This window comes from Astatotilapia calliptera, chromosome 11 (genome assembly GCF_964374335.1).
Source record: "Astatotilapia calliptera chromosome 11, fAstCal68.1, whole genome shotgun sequence".
In the NCBI taxonomy this organism is placed as follows: Eukaryota; Metazoa; Chordata; class Actinopteri; order Cichliformes; family Cichlidae; genus Astatotilapia; species Astatotilapia calliptera.
The window spans coordinates 14,447,077-14,469,978 of NC_137432.1; the positions used below are offsets into that span (position 1 = coordinate 14,447,077).

General features: G+C 44.5%; 1 protein-coding gene across 5 annotated transcripts in view; it reads right to left on the reverse strand.

The window, feature by feature from the left end:
• Window positions 1–20,736, reverse strand: part of LOC113032074 (steryl-sulfatase-like) — a 51,279-nt gene extending 30,543 nt beyond the window's left edge. For 3 of the 5 annotated variants that reach the window (XR_013912228.1, XR_013912227.1, XM_080308252.1), the window contains exons 1-5: window positions 20,562–20,735; window positions 19,526–19,583; window positions 9,447–9,619; window positions 5,084–5,205; window positions 4,693–4,815 (exon numbers count right to left, since the gene is read on the reverse strand). Coding sequence is in view for 2 of the 5 variants with exons in the window: in XM_080308252.1 (XP_080164378.1) it covers window positions 4,693–4,815; window positions 5,084–5,205; window positions 9,447–9,601 (400 nt within the window). In the remaining 3 variants the exon portion in view is untranslated. Of the gene's footprint in view, window positions 1–4,692; window positions 4,816–5,083; window positions 5,206–9,446; window positions 9,620–19,525; window positions 19,584–20,561 lie in introns of all 5 variants that reach the window. The other 2 variants (XR_013912226.1, XM_080308251.1) reach the window with 2 other exon arrangements.
• Window positions 20,737–22,902: the final 2,166 nt, after the last annotated feature.

Sequence of the window (22,902 nt, forward strand, 5' to 3'; positions counted from 1 at the left end):
TACGTCTCTTGGGTTGTACGAATATAACCGTATGCCACAAGGACTGTGCAACAGTCTGGCCACCTTCATGAGGATGATGCTAGGCATTTTTGGGGATCAGAACTTCCTCAGTGTGCTGTGTTATCTTGACGATGTTCTGGTTTTTGCCCCGACAGAAGAATTAGCACTGGAGCGCTTGCATATGGTGTTCCAGAGACTCCAGGTTCACAACCTTAAGTTGGCTCCAAAGAAGTGCCATTTTCTGAGACAGTCTGTGAAATTCCTGGGGCACATTGTAAATGCTGATGGGATACAGTCAGACCCTGACAAAATAGCATCCATTACATCCCTTGCAGAGGCAGACCTTATGGAAGAGGGTTCGAGTGTCCCATCCCAACAGAAGGTCCGCTCATTTTTGGGGATGGTAATGTTCTACCAACAATTTATTGAGAACTGCTCATCCATCGCAAAACCTCTGTTTTGGCTGACATCTGGGGATAAAGGCCCTCGTGGTTCACGGCGAAAGCACTGGCTGGTGCGTACAAAGCTGTGTGAGGAGGACTGGACGGATGAATGCAGGGCAGCTTTCAATGAGCTGAAGCAGGCCTTGTTGGATCGAGTGCTCCTGGCCCATCCTAATTTTGAGGAGCCCTATTTGCTCTCTGTTGATGCCTCCAGCAGTGGCCTTGGTGCCGTGTTGTCGCAAGTTCCTTCTGGGGCTTCTACATCAAGACCGATCGCCTTTGCCAGTAAGACACTCAATCATGCACAGTCCAAGTACCCAGCGCATAGGCTGGAGTTCTTTGCATTGAAGTGGGCGGTGTGCGACAAGTTCCATCACTGGTTGAGGGGTCATCAGTTTACCGTATGGACGGATAATAACCCTCTCACTTACATACTTTCTAAGCCAAGACTGGATGCATGTGAGCAGAGGTGGATCGCAAAGCTAGCGCCTTTCCAGTTTGACATAAAGTACATTCCTGGTCCTAAAAATGTGGTTGCTGACGCGCTGAGCAGGGAGCCCTTCGTGCACCCCAGGGCCTCACACCGTTTGATAAGAGTTCCATATAAGGAACTTCTGGCAGAAGCAGAGGCAGTCGCCACTGGTGGGGTTCAGGAGGCCTTCAGATGGACTGTTCACTCAGCTGATAAGGCCTCAAGCAATGACCAGCCTGTTGTTTCGCAGTGCACGGCTGTTACACAGACAGGAATGCTGACATCTTCTGAGGTGGGAGCTGTCTTCCAGGCCCATAGTGAACATGAGTCCAGGGTGTGGCCACATGCTCTCCTTCTGCCCCAATGCTCTCAGACTGTGCTTACGCCAAACCAGTCTGATTCTGAACCCTTCTCGCGTGATGACCTAGTGGGACACCAGCGGCGTGATGATGTGCTGTGCAGAGTGATCTCCTATGTGGAAAGGGGACGGAGACCCTCGAGGAGGGAGCGGGCAAGTGAACCGGTTGATACGAAGAGATTTCTAAGGGCTTGGGACAAGTTAACTGTGAGGGATGGTGTGCTGTATCGAGTCTCCAAGAATCCCGTCTCAAAGACAAAGACTTATCTGTATGTTGTTCCGCCAACCTTGCGGCTCGCTGTACTGAAAGGCGTCCATGATGAAGCCGGTCACCAGGGACAACAAAGAACACTTTATCTGGCCAGGCATAGATTCTACTGGCCTGGTATGGCCAAGCATGTGTCAGAGTATGTACGGTGCTGCAGAAGGTGTGTTGTTAGCAAGTCGCCTGAGCCAGAGGCGAGAGCACCTTTGGAGAATATCAGAACATCAGAGCCTCTTGAAATGGTCTGCATAGATTTTTGGTCTGCGGAGGATTCGGCGAACAAATCAGTGGATGTGCTTGTGGTCACAGACCACTTTACTAAGATGGCTCAGGCCTTTCTATGCCCCAATCAGTCTGCTAAGGCGGTGGCACACCAACTCTGGCATAACTACTTCTGCATCTACGGCTTTCCGAAACGCCTTCACTCGGATCAAGGAGCTAATTTTGAGAGTGTGCTCATTGCCGAGCTATTGAATGTGGCAGGTGTCCAGAAGTCTCACACGACCCCATACCATCCGATGGGAAACAGCTCCTGCGAGAGGATGAACCGTATCTTGGGCAACATGATTCGTGCATTACCCCCAAGAGCCAAGAAAAGGTGGCCTGAGGCACTGAAAGCTCTCACATTTGCCTATAACTGCACAGTCCATGAGACAACTGGCTATGCGCCATTTCTGCTGATGTTTGGCAGAGTGCCAAGACTGCCGATTGATGTGATCTTTGGCTCTGTTATTGAGCACCAAGACATCATGAACTATGATCGATATGTCCAGACATTGAGGAGGGACCTCAAAGAGGCCATGGATTTGGCGCAGGAGGTGGCTCGCAAAAATTTGAAGCGTCACACGGACCTCTACAACCGGAAAGTGCGGGGAGCCCCAGTAGCGATAGGTGATCGCGTCCTTTTGGCCAACAAAAAGGGACGTGGCAAAAGAAAACTTGCTGATCGCTGGGAGAGTGTTGTCTATACAGTTTGACAAAAATGATGAGAGTCACACCTTTAAGCTGATGGATGATTCCACAGGGCAAGTGAAAGTTATGCATCGCAACCTGATAATGCCAGTGAACTTCCTCCCTCTCAGTGGTGTTTCAGTTCAGGATGATGGAGATGAGCTTTCTGAGTCTGGCTTGCTGATGGTTGGATGCGACGGAGAACCTGTCTGCAACTCATCAGTGGGCACGGCTGAATACAGGACAAGAGCTTGGGTGTCTGACTTACCGTCTGCAGTGTCCAGCGACTCGCTGATGACAGGGGTTACTCAACCAGAAGGCAGCATGGTGGATCGAGAGCTTGCCTGTACCAGTGTTCCCCCTGTTGACACTGAGGAGCAGGTAGATGCCACCTCTGGTGGTCAACATTCTGACCTGCTTATGTCTGTGGCCCCAGTTGTAGCCTCCTCTGTTTCGGAGTTGGCAGCCATTACTGACAGTGACCAGGACAATGAAGCTACGATTGAGGGTCATGTCTCAACCACAGTTGTTCCACCCAACGCAGACCCGATTGATGTTAGCAGGATGGTGGGGACCCGTGCTAGATCGAGAGTGGGACGGTTACTTAAGCCTGTTTCCAGGTTGATTGAAATGATGCATCAGAGACCTGTTAAAGTTTAAATATTGTTGATAACTGTGAGTTGATTCTATTGTTGTTGAAGTGGGACTTTGATCTTTAGAATTGAAACTGATTATTTGTCGTTGATTTTTCTGTGTCGGAGTGGCGTACAGTTATGATGTGATGAAATATGTAACTGGCATATTTTGTTCTTTTTTGGAAGGGGTCTGGCCAACTTCTTCTTCTACTTCCTTTGGGGATAGTCCTCTGACTGAATTTTCTTTGTGACTGTACGACCTGGTATTACTGAACAGATTTATCACATGCTGATAGCTGTGGATTAGCTATTGGATTTTTTTTTTTTTATCTTGTTCTTTTTTTTTGAGGATTATTGGGTTTTTGTCCTCTGTTTGTGTTATGGTGACTGTGGTGTACCTGATTTTTTTTTAAGGGTGTTTTTTTGTTTGTGGTGTTTGTTTATTTGAGTGTGCAAGTGGAATTCAGCAAGGGGGAATGTAACAGTGTTTATGTGGTATTATTCCACTTGCCACAAATGTCAGTGTAATGGGGAAACAGCGCCCCCCCCCCTCTCGGTGTGGCTGGTTAGGTGAGGCTGGCTGCAGTAATCGCTGCCAGTCTGCCGTAGCCATACGAGAGGTGAGTTGTATTGTTCCGCACACAATATAGCTAAGTAGTACAGACACATAAAACATGTTTGATTAGCTGACGAGCACCGAGTGTAATAAGTGCTTAGTGGACACATGTCTAACATCAGTTTTATGTACTTTTCATTTGTTTATTAATGTGTGAAACTGTATGCTAAAGCGGAATGCTAATGAGATGTTCTGCCGTAGTGTGCTGTGCGGAGTGGTGTATGGCGAGCCTGTGCACTGATAATACACCGTTGTTTCCATTCAGGAAATAAAGTGGCAACGATCGATCAGAGACTCCTTGTCTTTTTAAAAACACTACACAACGCAGAGTTGAGGAGTCTGTTTGGGCCGAACTGTTGCAGCGGGATGAAGCAGAAACCGGTTACACTGTCACGATCTCAAGCTCTATACACACAAACAGAATTTAAACTAATAATACACAAAAATCTGATTCACAGGGAAGGATGGAAAAATCAAGTCTCTGTACTAAGACCTGTCTACAAATACAGCAACATAATTGTTATCATTAAGTCATATCAGCAACACAATCTAAACTGCAGATGTTAGAAACCTTCTTCCAAATCACTAAGTCGAAGGTAACCAGGACTGCACTGCAGTGTGACCAGTGTACCAATGGTTAGACTCCCAATGACACTGGGAGTCTGCCAATGAAATGGCTATCCACGGTATACGTTGCTCATTTCTTTCACGCTGTGTCTAAAACAACTGCACTGGTAAGTTCACAGAGTCACCAGCTTAGACTCTACATCAGACAAATCACACCAAAGTACAGCACTTATAATGTCAGCTTCTAAACATGTTTCTTGGTGACATAATGCTTTTTCAGCGTTTCCACATATTCATATTCATTCCTAACAGATGTGTAAGGGTCTGAAATGACAAGCTTTTTGTTGTTTTTGCTAATAAGACACATAAGATTCATGCATCATACCTATGAGAGCAGTCTCGTAGCCTTGTTGTTTGACAACCTTGGCAAACGTAATCTCCTGGCTGGGGAGACCTCCAGATGCTGCATTAAATAAAAAGACACCTGGTCTGCTATAACCAGCGATACCTGGAAAGAAAGAAAAACAAAAACAAACGTGTGACTTTAGCATGCATAAAAAAAATGACTCAATTCACAACAATGTGCATAAAGAGTTTTATAGACAGTTTTATTGTAATTGGGCTCAAAGCGATCTTAAATAATTCACTAAATGAATGGCCTCTGTTAAAGGTGGCTGTGTTTAACGCTCCTGTATTCTGGAAACTTCTCCACCAGGCCAACATTGAGCACTGCTCCTGTCAGGGAAGCTTGTTTCTGTGTGCAGCTTTTAACTGGCCTGATCGCACTGGGTATCGTCCGGTGAGAAACGCTGCCCTGCTGGGAGTGCAGAGGCTGGCTGCAGCAATGTGGTGGGTCAGCTTCACCCCTTCCTTTGCCAGCTGGTCAATATTGGGGGTCCTGCAAATCACATCATCAGCAATTACAGAACAGGTTTCTCATCAAAGCAGAATATGTCAGACTTGTCAATGCCTGAAATAAAGTTAAAGCAACTTATCTCCAGCTGTTGCCCAAGAATCTCTTACTCAGTTCTTAATGCCCAAATTTTCCAATCAATCACAAATCACCACTTTACTGTTATTTTACAAAATCAGTGTCCCTGTTTCATAAAAAAGGTCTTATCAAAGAAAAACTATGACTTAGATAAAAATCAGTAAACAAAACTAACCGGGACACGCCGCTGTGATCATTCTGAATCTACTCAAAAACACTGGAGATGAACGTAAATATTTGAAAGCACCGACGTCTTTGCAGAATTAAAGCTCTATTAAAATTCCACTCACCTTTACTGTAGCGAGATAGAGAAAGAAATATCAGAAAGAGAACCTCGACAAATAAAACTTACTGCATGGAAACAAGAGCACAGGAATAAAATCTCATTCAACAAATATAAAATGGTATGTATGTATTTTTATTATTGCACTTGGATGCAATAATAACTGCTCGACAGCAGTCATCTATAATAATATTGCCCCTACAAGCCAAAACTCCCCAATGGGCAGAACTCGACAGGAAGAGACCTTGAGTAAAACCAAGCTCGACGAAAGGCTCTTCACACAGAGGCCACAACAGGAAACAGGACAAGAAACAAATGAACAGACAAAGAAATCTTTATTCTCAATTAGTCGGCCCCAATTAAGTCAAAGGAGAATTTTAGAGCAGTACATTGAGTCAGAGGTAGTTTGAGATTGATCTAAAAATATCTTTTAAAAAAGTTCCCTTGATTTTTGTACTTAGCTCACATAGGCTTCATATTAGCGGATATTCTTGGGTAGCGTCACTTTAGTATAATAAATGCTAAATGTAGCATTAAATAAAGCAATAAATGCTGAATTTATGTTGTTTGCACAGTATCCAATACAGTGAAGTAATCCCAAATGATAATATTTCCACTGGCACAGTTTCTGGGAGAGGCTATCTCCTGTCATGGTCCTGGGTCTGTGGGTCCAGTGTTTTTGAATATTCTTCGAATTAGTTAGTTTCTGGTTATACACTCAACAAAAATATAAATGCAACACCTTTGTTACTGCTCCCATTCCCCATGGGATGGACGTAGAGACCTAGAATTCATTCCAGATACACAATATAACCATCCCTCCCAAACAGTGGTCACAAATCAGTCCAAATGTGTGGTAGTGGGCACATCTGCTATATTGAGATAATCCATCCCACCTCACAGGTGTGCCACATCAGGATGCTGATCTGACATCATGAGTAGTGCACAGGTGTACCTCAGACTGCCCACAACAAAAGGCCACCCTGGAATGTGCAGTTTTGTCTCACAGCAAAATGCCACAGATGCCACAAGCAATGAGGGAGCGTGCAATTGGGATGCTGACTGCAGGAATGTCAACCAGATCTGTCGCCCGTGCATTGAATGTTCATTTCTCAACCATAAGCCGTCTCCACAGGCGTTTCAGAGAATATGGCAGCACATCCAACCGGCCTCACAACCGCAGACCTCGTGTAACCACACCAGCCCAGGACCTCCACATCCAGCAGGTTCACCTCCAAGATCGTCTGAGACCAGCCACCCAGACAGCTGCTGGAACAATTGGTTTGCACAACCAAACAATTTCTGCACAAACTGTCAGAAACCGTCTCAGGGACGCTCAACTGCATGCCCGTCGTCCTGACTCCAGCTTGTCGCCGTAACAGACTTGTGTGGGCAAATGCTCACATTCGATGGCGTCTGGCACGTTGGAGAGGTGTGCGCTTCACAGATGAATCATGGTTCACATTGTTCAGGGCAGATGGCAGCTGAGAATGTTCCAGTTCTTGCATGGCCAGCATACTCACCGGACATGTCACCCATTGAGCATGTTCGGGATGTGCTTGACCGGCGTATACAACAGCGTGTACCAGTTCCCACGAATATCCAACAACCTCGCACAGCCATTGAAGTGGAGTGGACCAACATTCCACAGGCCACAATTGACAATCTGATAGACTCCATGCGACGATGTGTTGCACTGCATGAGGCAAATGGTGGTCACACCAGATACTGACCGGTTCTGGGTCCCCAGACCCCCAATAGCGCAAGAAACTGCACATTCCAGGGTGGCCTTTTGTTGTGGGCAGTCTGAGGTACACCTGTGCACTACTCATGATGTCAGATCAGCATCCTGATGTGGCACACCTGTGAGGTGGGATGGATTATCTCAATATGGCAGATGTGCCCACTACCACACATTTGGACTGATTTGTGACCACTGTTTGGGAGGGATGGTTATATTGTGTATCTGGAATGAATTTTAGGTCTCTATGTCCATCCCATGGGGAATGGGAGCAGTAACAAAGGTGTTGCGTTTATATTTTTGTTGAGTGTATTTGCCAGTCTTTTATGAGTCCTCTCTCTTCTACTGGGCTTGCTGTAGTGTATATCCAAAATATCACAGGAACATGTTGTGCTCTTCTACCCTCTCTGCAGCCTGCTGTCCTGTTTATCTACAGATTCAGTAGTCTACCCCCCCCCCGACAACTGTGAACAGTTGAACAGTGAACAATCAACAGAGCCACAATCAAAGATATTCACTCCAGTATGGGAACAAAACTGCCTACAATAACAGGAGGTCAAATGAAAGAGTTCTGGGAGTAGCAGCTTGAAGAATTACAAGTTCCCCCCATTTCTGCCAATCACGTCTCTAAGAACCAGTAGCCAAATTACACTTAAGCTTCACCAGCGTCAGTGAGAAGCAACATGTTCTTACCTAGGGCTGAACGATTATGGAAAATAATCTAATTGCGATTTTTTGCCCCAATATTGCGATTGCGATGCGATATGCGATTATTTTTTAAGGTCTTTGTCTTCTGTATTATTAAACAAAGACAAGCAATACATCATATAGTATGGCCAATACTATATTACATTAATTTTAAACTGTTCTTTCCTGGAAGACAGACCTCTGTTATGATGACATGAGGTGATGCATGAATTGATGACTGACATTTTTATTTAACTTCTTCAATCACAACAGTATATTTGAACATACACAATAGTTTATTTTTAGCTTACAAACATCTGAGCATAAAGTGCTGACAAGGAACCCTGGTGTAAACATTAAAATGAAAGTCAGTACAATGTGCAGATTGCAGAAATATACATAAAAAAAATCAGTGGCTTTACCACACTCAGTTTTTCGACATCTGTGAACTACTAGACAGTCATTCAATTAAAAAATAATATTAAATAAATAAAACTAATAAATAAAAAATACACACTTCTTACTGATCTCTGCAGTCAGTAACATTACACATAAAGTGCAAACATAATAGCAATTGTATAAACACACACACAAACACGCCTTTAAAGTTTAAAGGCGTGAAATTGGACGGTCTAGCCTTCTGATTAGCTAATCAGAAGGCTAGTTCTGATTAGCGTCACCGCTGTCTCGGTGGAGTTTAATAAACTCGGCCGTCTGCTTCTTGCTATCTAAAATATAACCAGACACTGGTGTAAATTCTCGACTGTCTCATACTTCTGTTTAATAAGTTTTCTGTTTGACGTTTAGTCAGCTGTGTGAAAACCAAGGAGGAACCCACCCGGGGGATTAATAAAGTTTTATTTTATCTAATCTAATAACTTTAATCTCAGCCAAACCGATTTACTCACGAACAAACAAAACACTGAAAAAAGCCCAACAATAACATTTTTAGGTTGTCTAAGTGACTTATATATCACGTTTAACCCGAGCAGCGAAACTCCGCGGTGATCTGAAAATGATGTGCCGGGAGTTGTGCCGTTCTCGGCCGCATCAGTAATCCTCGAGCTCCCGGCTAGCTGTCGAGCTGGTGGGTAGCAGACGCCTCTGAAAACGTCGAAGCACTTTTGCAAATATGGGATATCTTGATAAACCGAGCAGATATTTGATGTTTACACAACTACTTTCTCGCCTGAAAATATGTTAAAAGTTTATTTTGTGACCCAGAAAGATTAGTATGAGTAATTTTAAAACTTAGTAGCGGCCGCCATTGCTGGAAACTGGAGTTTGGCTGGGCCGCGCTATGAATTCTGGGATATGGTAGTAATTTGGACAGCCTTATAATCGCAGTATAATCGCAGCCTTTGCGGTTAGAAAATTGCACTTGATCATGTCGCGATATTATCGCAAATGCGATATATCGTTCAGCCCTATTCTTACCTCAGTGAGTTATTGCCATAACAGCCGAGGTCTCCAATTCCTAGGTCATCCACCATTATCAGGACAAAATTAGGCCTGTTGGTCTCCTGCAGAGAAGCACTGTTCACCTCTAAGAGCAGCAGCAACAGAGAGGAAAGTGGCCACGTGCACTTCATGCTGTCAGAACAGAAACACTGGAAGAAAAATCAAACCACATGTAATTGTAGTGTAAAGATACACTGACAGGTACCTGTATTACAGCCAGTAGTATTCTGGAGTTTCCCACCAATGACTCTGAAGCCTCCGTCAGTCGCTGTCAGTTACCAATGAATATAATTTAACTGACCATAGTTGACCATAGCTTTGACGCTACAGTAACATTTTCACAAGCATTTCACAAACCGTGGTGAAGTCATTAACCAAGGACTGTACTCGTGTCTTCTTCTAGTGCTTTTAATCATGAATAATACAAACTGGTTATGATTCCAGCACACAGTCGAGTGAAAGGTTGACAATGAAGACTGTTACAGGCAGCATTAGCAACACGTTCTCACTCCCAAAGCGGAACATTTTACGCTAGGTGACACATCGTCAACATATTACGTTTTCGGCTACCCACCACGTTCCTAAATGACGACCTCGGAAAAATGAGGAAATATGAGAACCGTCTGGACTCAATCTACATATGTTCGCTCTTTTTCTTCAAATCGCTTAAAAACACGCTATTTAACGTTTTAAGTCCTGGTTAAGGTCGGGGATAAGGTCATGTTTAGGGCTGGAATACAGGGCTGGAACGTCTACTACCGCGGGAGTGTCATTGCACTGGTTTTCATAACCCTCCGCGTACCACAAGAACGCTGAAGGTCTCCTTTCACGTTCCTCAGAAACGCCGTGGGACGTGACAAAACGTCAGCATGTTACGCCTCGGGAGTGAGAACGGGCTGGCAAGAAAGCTGAGAAAAAGCTACTAACTCCTTTTACTGCTTTACATTATATTTTTATTACTTTTTTACATTTACACGCTTAGTCCCTTAATTTTAGAAACACGGGAAACTTGAACTGTCTGGATCAGTGCTTAGAAACCATGGTGGAAATTGTGTCCCCACACTTAAAGCAGCCACAGCCTAATCTTGAACAGGTAACAAAATCAGTAATGAGCAGTCAGACTCCAAGACTGCGGCCACTGTGGTGACGGCTGTGAAGAGTAAAATGAACATTCCTAACACCAGTGGTGGAGCGGGGGGTGGCTTACTGGGCTTAAGCCCGGGTTGTTTTGTCAGAAGCCCGGGGTCTTTTGGAGTGTAATTTTTTCATAGTTAGATGCCTGGCTGACAACTGTATAAAACAAAAACTACACACAATATTCAAAGCACATAGTGCACACTGTGGGAATTTACAACTGTGCGTAAATCCCCCCTAATATTGGTATGATCCGAGCTCAGACACTAAGCGGGGCGGGGCAGCTGCTGCCTGCGAGTGCGCTGTTGGAGAAACGCAGCCAGGCAGACAGAGGAGAGCTGAAGTTTGAGCAGGTGTTCCAGATCTACTGGCGTTTAGATCAACTGGCGTTGGTCGAACAGATGTGTGGCAGTCTTGCGTTTCAGGAGCTGCTACCGACAAACCAGCAAAAAAAAAAAAAACGGCAAATGTGTCATCTGTGACACTTGTGAGGTTGTCTCAAACACACTCCGTCAGTCTTGATGCTGTTGAACAACAAAATGTATAAAAATGTGGCGAGTTTACCTGGTGATATCCTCATGCGCGACGCGATCGCGAAAACAGCAAACAAGTAATACCACGCCGATGTTGTTCACAGGACAGCAAGAGTAAACGATCGGGAGACTCTTGTCGTCGTTATCGTTCCCCTCGCACGGTTTGTTTCTCCGAATTCAGCGTTTTTGCTTCACAACTAAAGCGAGCAGTTTACTTTGTGCACTAACATGGACTCGAGTCAACCAGCGCCACCTCTGGCCAAGTGCCACAGCCTACAGCCAGATCAACTTGTGACACACATCTGCAGCACGTTTGAATTCGTGTCATGCACATTTGTACCTTTCAATTGTGTCTGTTTGTGCGTCATGCAAATAAACCTTTGAAATGAATGAAATGACACTAATATTTCACTAGTGTTGTAACATCACATGTCGTTAGCGTAGTCTGTCTGTGTCTTTTCTCTGCGAACAAACATGTTAGAGTTGGTTGTTATATACAGTTTGTATAAGTGTGGTTAATCTAATAAACATTTGTAAGGAGATGGCAGTTACTGTGAATGTACAGCAGGTGATTAGTAATAAACAGTCAGACAATGACTCTGACAATCTCATTCAGTCTTGCAGATTGAATGCACCTTCTGTGGAAAGTGGTACCACACAGTGTGTGTGGACTTCCCCTGTGCAGAAGGCAACTACAAATGTTGTGGGTGCTAAATAAACAGAAACAAATGATCCCTGTTGTCTTTGCTTACTGATTGTTTTCAGTGTTGACAATCCACATTGCTGGCATTGCATCTTTCAACATGTTTGTGGGTAGATTTGGATGTACCAGGGGTAAGTGCAGCCACTCAGCCTCTACTCAATGTGATCATAGCAGCAGGTGCAGATGTGTCACAAGTTAATCTAGTAGTGGGCTATGGTAGTAGTGGACTGACCTCCATTTGAAACTGCTCCAGCTGCTGTGTGATAGTGGATCTGCTACAAATTGAAGATCATATGGAAGTTTTGAAAATTAACCCTTGTATTAAGTTGAAAAACAAAAAAGTGACATTGATTTTGTTGTGGGTCATTTTGACCCGTACTGTGTAAATTCACTCAGAATTGTCAAGAAACTGCAATAAACTGCAATAAAACAATAGCAACTTTATTTTCCATTAGATAAACATGTAGAACACAGACATACAACAGTGACTTTCCATAACTATTTTAGGAACAATTTGGTTTTTCGTTCTTACAAACACGTATTTTGAACTTGCCCAACGTTCTCAGTTTTTCAATGCTCAACATTTTCTATTTTGTCCACATGATGGACAGAATGTAACTGTGTGCTTTCTGCAGATGTACTTCTTGCATTTCTCACAAAAAGTGCTTGTTTTCAAACAGGAACCTTCCTAACTAAGATTTAAAACAAAGGATTTCTACGTCTCCTCCAGTCTCACAAACAGATGACAAACCAAGCGACACACCTGAGTCACTGACTTTCTTAAATCCACTCACTCTCACTGGCTCTGTTTATTACTAATCACTGTGTAACTGCTGTGAATTCAAAGTAACTGCCGTCTCCTTACAAATCTTCATTGGATTAACCACACTTATACAGACTGTATATAACTACCAACTCTCCAGCCATGTTGATGGATTGCCTATATTGGCTGGAAATATCATTTCCAGAGAAAGGACACAGACAAACGATGCTTACAGGATGTGATGTGACAACACTAATGAAATATTGATGTGTCATATTTGTCCAAGGCATATTTCATTGTTATGGAAAAAGAGAATATCAAAATCATGATGACCAATTGGAGTGGTGATTTCTATGACTTTGTGTATGTAATTTGGAATTTTGTACAAATGTAGGCCAATAAGGAATATATGAAATATTAGTGTCATTTCATTCATTTCAAAGGTTTATTTGCATGACGCACAAACAGACACGGTTGAAAGGTACAAATGTGCATGAAACGAATTCAAACGTGCTGCAGATGTGTGTCACAAGTTGATCTGGCTGTAGGCTGTGGCACTTGGCCAGAGGTGGCGCTGGTTGACTTGACTCCATGTTAGTGCACAAAGTAAACTGCACGCTTTAGTTGTGAAGCAAAAACGCTGAATTCGGAGAAACAAACCGTGCGAGGGGAACGATAACGACGACAACAGTCTCCCGATCATTTACTCTTGCTGTCCTGTGAACAACATCGGCGTGGTATTACTTGTTTGCTGTTTTCGTGATCGCGTTGCGCATGAGGATATCACCAGGTAAACTCGCCACATTTTTATACATTTTGTTGTTCAACAGCATCAAGACTGACGGAGTGTGTTTGAGATAACCTCACAAGTGTCACAGATGACACATTTGCCGTTTTTTTGCTGGTTTGTCGGTAGCAGCTCCTGAAACGCAAGACTGCCACACATCTGTTCGACCAACGCCAGTTGATCTAAACGCCAGTAGATCTGGAACACAGGTACCAAACCAAATCATTCGTACCGTACAAATAATGTAAATATGACGGTGCATCACGAAAGATTGATATCAAACTGATCACTTGACCCATTTTACGTTACTCGCTCTTCAAGTGAATCAACAAATGGCGAAATGAAAAGCTGAACAACAACAATGCTGTTTCTTTAGAGAGTCTTAGCTTACATGTGTGTTTATTTCATATTTTCAGTCGTTACCCTCCACGGCTAAATCGGTTTCAGTAATGCACTGATATACAAGAATGGACATAAGGAGCTTCTTTCAAAGAAAAAACTCAGGTAGTATTTTATATATTATGCTTTGTGTGTTGTTTGGTATATTTCTATGCAAAACAAGAGGAACTTCAGTACACAGCAGGATATTCACATTTGTAACCAGATATTTACATACACTTTAGGGAGAAAACATAAAACATTTTTACTGTACAACATCAATTTAGAGTAAACTTTTTGTTTTAGATAAATATTGAAATATCTTTTGAATTAGTTAAATGTCAGAATAAAGAGACAGAGCTGTCCATTTTTTATCACTTTGATCAAATGTAGGAGTCCATGTACACTAAGTTTATTGTTAAATAATAAGAAACTCCAGACGATTCCGTTCTGAGCTGCAGAAGCTTCTGATAGGTTAGTAGAGTCCATGTGAGTAAATTGGTGGCACAGCTGTGGATGCATATAAGGCAAAACACAGAGCCTGTTTCTTTGACATGGGAAAATAAAGAGATGTCAACCAAAACACCAGGAACAGAACTGTGGAGCTCCATAAGTGTGGCTCAGTTTGAATACATTTGCAATTAAGAAATACAGATAGAAAGTTAACGAATATGTTTTTTATATTTATCAATCTAAAAAAAAAAAAACATTTAGTCTGATTTGATGTTACAATTAAAAAAGTGTTTTTATCTGAAGAGTAAATATCTGGTTTCAACTGTATATTTGATGATTGTCAGCACAAAGAGAGAGAGAGGGGAACACAGAGAGGGGAACAGAGAGGGAGAGAGAGGAACAGAGAGGGAGAGAGAGGAGCAGAGAGGGAGAGAGAGGAACAGAGAGGGAGAGAGAGGAACAGAGAGAGAGAGAGAGAGAGAGGAACAGAGAGAGAGGAACAGAGAGGGAGGAACAGAGAGGGAGAGAGAGGAACAGAGAGAGAGAGAGAGAGAGAGAGGAACAGAGAGGGAGAGAGAGGAACAGAGAGGGAGAGAGAGGAACAGAGAGGGAGAGAGAGGAACAGAGAGAGAGAGAGAGAGGAACAGAGAGAGAGGAACAGAGAGGGAGGAACAGAGAGAGAGAGAGAGAGGAACAGAGAGAGAGGAACAGAGAGAGAGAGAGAGGAACAGAGAGGGAGAGAGAGGAACAGAGAGGGAGGAACAGAGAGAGAGAGAGAGGAACAGAGAGAGAGGAACAGAGAGAGAGAGAGAGGAACAGAGAGGGAGAGAGAGGAACAGAGAGGGAGAGAGAGGAGCAGAGAGGGAGAGAGAGGAACAGAGAGGAAGGAACAGAGAGGGAGGAACAGAGAGAGAGAGAGAGAGGAACAGAGAGAGAGGAACAGAGAGGGAGGAACAGAGAGAGAGAGAGAGGAACAGAGAGAGAGGAACAGAGAGGGAGGAACAGAGAGAGAGAGAGAGGAACAGAGAGAGAGGAACAGAGAGAGAGAGAGAGAGGAACAGAGAGAGAGGAACAGAGAGGGAGGAACAGAGAGAGAGGAACAGAGAGGGAGGAACAGAGAGAGAGAGAGAGAGGAACAGAGAGAGAGGAACAGAGAGGGAGGAACAGAGAGAGAGAGAGAGGAACAGAGAGAGAGGAACAGAGAGAGAGAGAGAGAGGAACAGAGAGAGAGGAACAGAGAGGGAGGAACAGAGAGAGAGAGAGAGAGGAACAGAGAGAGAGGAACAGAGAGGGAGGAACAGAGAGAGAGAGAGAGAGAGGAACAGAGAGAGAGGAACAGAGAGGGAGGAACAGAGAGAGAGAGAGAGAGAGGAACAGAGAGAGAGGAACAGAGAGGGAGGAACAGAGAGAGAGAGAGAGAGAGGAACAGAGAGAGAGGAACAGAGAGGGAGGAACAGAGAGAGAGAGAGAGAGAGGAACAGAGAGAGAGGAACAGAGAGGGAGGAACAGAGAGGGAGAGAGAGAGAGGAACAGAGAGAGAGGAACAGAGAGGGAGGAACAGAGAGAGAGGAACAGAGAGGGAGGAACAGAGAGAGAGAGAGAGGAACAGAGAGAGAGGAACAGAGAGAGAGAGAGAGGAAAAGAGAGGGAGAGAGAGGAACAGAGAGGGAGAGAGAGGAGCAGAGAGGGAGAGAGAGGAACAGAGAGAGAGAGAGAGGAGCAGAGAGGGAGAGAGAGGAACAGAGAGAGAGAGAGAGGAACAGAGAGAGAGGAACAGAGAGGGAGGAACAGAGAGAGAGAGAGAGAGGAACAGAGAGAGAGGAACAGAGAGAGAGAGAGAGGAACAGAGAGGGAGAGAGAGGAACAGAGAGGGAGGAACAGAGAGAGAGGAACAGAGAGAGAGAGAGAGGAACAGAGAGGGAGAGAGAGGAACAGAGAGGGAGAGAGAGGAGCAGAGAGGGAGAGAGAGGAACAGAGAGGGAGGAACAGAGAGGGAGGAACAGAGAGAGAGAGAGAGAGGAACAGAGAGAGAGGAACAGAGAGAGAGAGAGAGAGGAACAGAGAGAGAGGAACAGAGAGGGAGGAACAGAGAGGGAGAGAGAGGAGCAGAGAGGGAGAGAGAGGAACAGAGAGGGAGAGAGAGAGGAACAGAGAGAGAGGAACAGAGAGAGAGAGAGAGAGAGAGGAACAGAGAGAGAGGAACAGAGAGGGAGGAACAGAGAGAGAGAGAGAGAGGAACAGAGAGAGAGGAACAGAGAGGGAGGAACAGAGAGGGAGAGAGAGGAGCAGAGAGGGAGAGAGAGGAACAGAGAGAGAGGAACAGAGAGAGAGAGAGAGGAACAGAGAGAGAGGAACAGAGAGGGAGGAACAGAGAGAGAGAGAGGAACAGAGAGAGAGAGAGAGAGGAACAGAGAGGGAGAGAGAGGAGCAGAGAGGGAGAGAGAGAGGAACAGAGAGAGAGGAACAGAGAGGGAGAGAGAGAGGAACAGAGAGAGAGGAACAGAGAGGGAGAGAGAGGAACAGAGAGGGAGAGAGAGAGGAACAGAGAGAGAGGAACAGAGAGAGAGAGAGAGAGGAACAGAGAGGGAGAGAGAGGAACAGAGAGGGAGAGAGAGGAACAGAGAGGGAGAGAGAGAGGAACAGAGAGAGAGGAACAGAGAGAGAGAGAGAGAGGAACAGAGAGAGAGGAACAGAGAGGGAGAGAGAGGAACAGAGAGGGAGAGAGAGGAGCAGAGAGGGAGAGAGAGGAACAGAGAGAGAGGAACAGAGAGAGAGGAACAGAGAGGGAGGAACAGAGAGAGAGAGAGGAACAGAGAGAGAGAGAGAGAGGAACAGAGAGAGAGGAACAGAGAGGGAGGAACAGAGAGGGAGGAACAGAGAGGGAGAGAGAGGAGCAGAGAGGGAGAGAGAGGAACAGAGAGAGAGGAACAGAGAGGGAGAGAGAGGAACAGAGAGGGAGGAACAGAGAGGGAGGAACAGAGAGGGAGAGAGAGGAGCAGAGAGGGAGAGAGAGGAACAGAGAGAGAGAGAGAGGAACAGAGAGAGAGGAACAGAGAGGGAGAGAGAGGAACAGAGAGAGAGGAACAGAGAGGGAGGAACAGAGAGGGAGAGAGAGGAGCAGAGAGGGAGAGAGAGGAACAGAGAGAGAGGAACAGAGAGGGAGAGAGAGAGGAACAGAGAGAGAGGAACAGAGAGAGAGGAACAGAGAGAGAGAGAGGAGCAGAGAGGGAGAGAGAGAGGAACAGAGAGAGAGGAACAGAGAGAGAGGAACAGAGAGGGAGAGAGAGGAGCAGAGAGGGAGAGAGAGGAACAGAGAGAGAGGAACAGAGAGGGAGAGAGAGAGGAACAGAGAGAGAGGAACAGAGAGAGAGGAACAGAGAGGGAGGAACAGAGAGAGAGAGAGGAACAGAGAGAGAGAGAGAGAGGAACAGAGAGAGAGGAACAGAGAGGGAGGAACAGAGAGGGAGGAACAGAGAGAGAGAGAGAGAGGAACAGAGAGAGAGGAACAGAGAGAGAGGAACAGAGAGAGAGAGAGAGAGGAACAGAGAGAGAGGAACAGAGAGGGAGGAACAGAGAGGGAGAGAGAGAGGAACAGAGAGAGAGGAACAGAGAGAGAGAGAGAGAGGAACAGAGAGAGAGGAACAGAGAGAGAGGAACAGAGAGGGAGGAACAGAGAGAGAGAGAGAGAGGAACAGAGAGAGAGGAACAGAGAGGGAGGAACAGAGAGGAACAGAGAGAGAGGAACAGAGAGAGAGGAACAGAGAGAGAGAGAGAGAGGAACAGAGAGAGAGGAACAGAGAGAGAGGAACAGAGAGAGAGAGAGGGAGGAACAGAGAGAGAGGAACAGAGAGAGAGGAACAGAGAGAGAGGAACAGAGAGGGAGGAACAGAGAGAGAGGAACAGAGAGAGAGGAACAGAGAGAGAGAGAGAGAGGAACAGAGAGAGAGGAACAGAGAGAGAGGAACAGAGAGAGAGAGAGAGAGGAACAGAGAGAGAGGAACAGAGAGAGAGGAACAGAGAGAGAGAGAGAGAGGAACAGAGAGAGAGGAACAGAGAGGGAGGAACAGAGAGGGAGAGAGAGAGGAACAGAGAGAGAGGAACAGAGAGAGAGAGAGAGAGGAACAGAGAGAGAGGAACAGAGAGGGAGGAACAGAGAGAGAGAGAGAGAGGAACAGAGAGAGAGAGAGGGAGGAACAGAGAGAGAGAGAGAGAGGAACAGAGAGAGAGAGAGGGAGGAACAGAGAGAGAGAGAGAGAGGAACAGAGAGAGAGGAACAGAGAGGGAGAGAGAGGAACAGAGAGGGAGAGAGAGGAGCAGAGAGGTTCATTTGTTTTTAATCTTCCACCTGTTATTTTGATTATAATTCACATGTAATGTGGATGTGGAAGTGTATATGCAGGAAGGAGTGTAACTGTCATGATCCTGGGTCGTTGACCCAGCGTTTTGTGTTTCTTTTTGGGTTCATCTTGTGTTTGGTATTAATTCTTTGGGTTGGTTGTCGTGTTTATTATCCCTACCTGTGTCTCCCCTCTGTGCTCCGTTCAGGTCCCTGCGTTTTGTTGTAAAACAGTCTGTGTGTTTCCGGTTTTACTTTGTAGGTCTGCCTCTCATCATGTCCATTAGTGTCAGCTGTGTCCACCCCTGCGTGTCATCTCCTCATTACCTAGTGTGTATTTATAGTGTGTGTTGGCTTCTGTTCATCGTCGGATCGTCTGTGTTTGTTGGTGTAAAGACGGCGCTCTGCAGTCTCCGCTCCCCGTTCCACGCTTAGGTTTGTCATTAAGTTTTCCCCAGTCTAGGTTTTTTTCAGTCATTCGTCTTTTCTCACTGCCTGTTCAAGTTGCTCCACTTCTGTAAATAAAACATCACTCTCATCACCAGTCAACTGCCTGCATTTTGGGTCCTTTTCCTCCTACACCACACGGCTCACCGCGCCAGCCGTGACAGTAACGCCACGAGTCCCAATGATCCACTTTGATTAGAAATGTTCCTAAATTAGAGTGATGACCAGAGGTAGTGTAGTCGCCATAATAAGAGATGCTCCAATTCCCCAAATACTGAGGAAAGGAGCTTTGGTGCTTCCTATATCAGCTCTGTTGGAACAGCATACACTGGGCCATATTTTCTTAATAGAGAGGAGAAAATGCTGTCCCATGATTCACTGGGACAGACCCTCCGGTCATTCATGAAAACAACAACATAATAAACAAAGTTGTGCAGATCATGTAAATGTTCATTATAAATGCATATTGGCATTCAGTTCAATTAGTGAGAATTGTGTGATTATCATAAATTAATTTTTACCTCAGGTCTCGTGGGGTAAGTGATGGATGGAGGGAATTTTACTGCAGTCACAGAAATCCTAAACAAGGAGGAAGGAAGACATTCCACTAGATCAAAGCAGTTAAATAAGTAATTAGGACATTTACATATAATATTTAAATATTAACAAAAATTCCCACCCGTGGGATTAATAAAGGTATCTTATCTTAAAATAACATGCATTTGATTTTATAGGCTAAATGTGTGTGAAAGCAGACCTAACATCATTTGCCATCAGATGAGAGAGTTCCAGTTACTATGTCGCACATTATCACATGGAGATTAATCTAACGCACTAACACGGATTCATTCATAGGACATTTCACTTGTATTCGTTACAGATTCTTCAGCCAGACGTGGCTTGCTGTGTGCGCTCTTCACACCTCACTTCCTCACCCTGCGCACCGAGTGATTTAGGACAGAGAGTTTTGGCACTGCGCTCACAGCTTAAGTGCCAATTATGCAATCGTTTTAAAAACATCTGCCACGCCTTAGAAATATCGAAATCTTTATTCTAAAAATGATCAATATTGTTTTTTCTTATCCAAGTAACCTGCAAAGATCAACAGGGTAAGAACACGTTGGTGAAGCATTTCTACAATTTCGCTGGCACATGTTCAATGACAACAAAGGTCTATTCTATTCTATTCCATGCGCATGTTGTCACCCATCTTCTCCATACTGTAGTTTCCACACGGCGAGCACGCAACATCACACTACATCACGCATCACGTCAGGTTGTTGTTGTCAGAGCACCGTCCTTTTCTCAGTCAGTGTTCAGGACTGTGTGTCTGCATGCGGGAACATTTATCTTTAATGTGTGGCTTTATCCAAACTGCTATAAATGTATTATTGTTATTTATTGTTGTTGTTGTTGTTACTGGTCTCCATCCTCTAACAGGAGTTTTAGTAGCAAATAACTTTTGCCTTTGAGTTTTACTTCTAACCTGCAGATAAATGAACAGAGTTCGAGTATTCAGCACACTTGCTCCTGCAGACAGACGGAAGTGTTACTCACCTGCTGAATGACAGACGGTGATCCGGAGCGCAGGCTGTACTGTCGCTCTGTGGGACGCTTCTCCCAAATTTCTGCGCTACTCAAATCTTGCAAAGTTGTTTGAGCTCCTGCTGTGAAGCCAGAATCACGCAAGAAGTGGGGGCTACTCTGTTTTTCCGTTTAGCTTCCGTTTAGCTAAATAGAAGTACTTCCTGTCATGAATTTCAAAACAAACTCCACAGTCAGACCAAGGAAAACAATGGAGAAAACTTAATTAAAAATTCGCCCATCATATTTGACTAAGCCTGCACCGCCTGTCTTTGATGCTCAGCTCAGGGTTACACTGCTGCTCACAGTACAAACTACTGACAAATATGTGACCGATATGTAGGGTTGCCAACCGTCCCTTAAAAAACGGAATCGTCCCGTATTTAGAAACAAAAGTACACGTCCCGTATTGAGCTAATAAGGGACGCACTTTGTCCCGTAATACAGTGATAATCAAAAGTAGTCTATAACTTTTAATGGAATTAACGCTTTGTTTGAAAACATAATTCCCAGCCCCTCTCCTGCTTTGTGACCAATGAGCTGACAGCACACTTATGACAATTCGAGTATGACAATTCAGATTACCGCTCATCTCATTGGTCGAGGAAAGGTCGCTTGCGGAGAAAATACAGGAAGACAACAGATGACCACAACAAGAAGCATGGCCAACAGGGAAACAAACGCCGACACTGCGGTGCAAGTCTCGGATGACAGTACACCTAAAGCTGGGCAGACACTGCGATTTTTTTCAGTCGCGCGATTCAGCTCCTGCTCAAACTGCACGATTGACTCACAGGGGTTAGAAGTTGGTAGGTCACGGTGCAGGGTCTCACACTATACGGCCCGATGCTCTGATGCGACCTGAGAGCTCACCCTGTGCGTCCATAAAATTAAGGTTATAACAGAAAATCTGTCGCTCGCTCTCTCTGTCTTTCACTCACACAGACACACCACCACCATCAACTTTGCTAAACTGCTAATGAAAAACATTGATCAGGCAGCTGTGATTGAGCAGCAATGTAAATCCAACTATTTTCACGGTTGTTGTGGTCGTGATAATTTTGTGATGCCACATCGAAAAGGCTCGGATGAGCTTTCCAAAGTTCTACAAGTTGTGCCTCCATCGCTTGTGTCCAGATCACACGCTGTACAGCCGTGCTGCGCCGTCTTTTTCACCGACGTTTACGTGTTTGCGCATGAGCAGTGTGAGCGGCTGTGGTGAGACCCTCACGAGCGATTGATGATCGGGAGCTGGTCTTGAGGTGTTAAACACGACCGGCATTGACCAAAGTGCAGCATTCAACACAAATTCCACAAAAACCGGGACATTCTTTAAATTTGAACAAAATGAAAAATAAAAGATTTTCAAATCACATGAGCCAGCATCTTATTGAAAAAGGAAAGTATATAACACGACAAATGTTTAAACAGTGAAATTTTTCAATTTTATGCACAAAGTGAGCTCATTTCAAATTTGATGCTTGCTACAGGGAAAAAAATAGTTGGGACGGGGAAATGTTTTCTGCGATGTAGCATTTCCTCTTCTTTCCAAAACTGTTTCTGCACATCAAGATTATGAGATCCTAGAGGTTTGATGTTGGAATTTGGTCCCATTCTTGCCTGATATAAGTTTCCAGCTGCTGAAGAGGTCATGGTAAAATGTTTAGCATAGTTAGGTCCTCAGGTCCCCCAAGGCCTATATTGCTGTGAAGTTTGAACATGATTCACCCCAAAGATTGTGGGTAATAAACCATGCAAAATTGGAAAATTATATCTTCAAAAGTGTGGACACTTGACTACTAACAAACAGACAGACAACAAAATAAGGGAACTGATTACAAACTACCTCCATGTGGGGGGAGGAAAAATGGCAGTAAATTAAAGTTAGTCTGAAGTTGGAAAAACAAATGAAAAGAAAATGTTTTCTGTTGGGATTTAAAGATTGTTACTGGGGAAAATAGGCAGCTAGAAAATTCATTCTTAAAAACTTAAACCAGACCCCTTCAATGCTGGTTAACCTGAAAGAATTGATAAATCCACGTTTATCAGGCAGAAGTTCAGAGACTAGGTCTCAGTCACATGGTGTGTCCAGTTCACAAGAACAACAACAAGAAACGAACAAAAAGAGTCCTTTAACATAAACATTTTCAACAATGCAGATGATTCAATATCATCTTTTGTGTTTCCATCAATCATTAAGAATGGCAGTCTACGGCCATGAGATCTAAGAAACTGTCATTTATAAAGTTAGTGTAATATTTTACCATCAGAACTTTTTTGACCTTTAAAGTTGTTATTTTATAAATGAAATAAA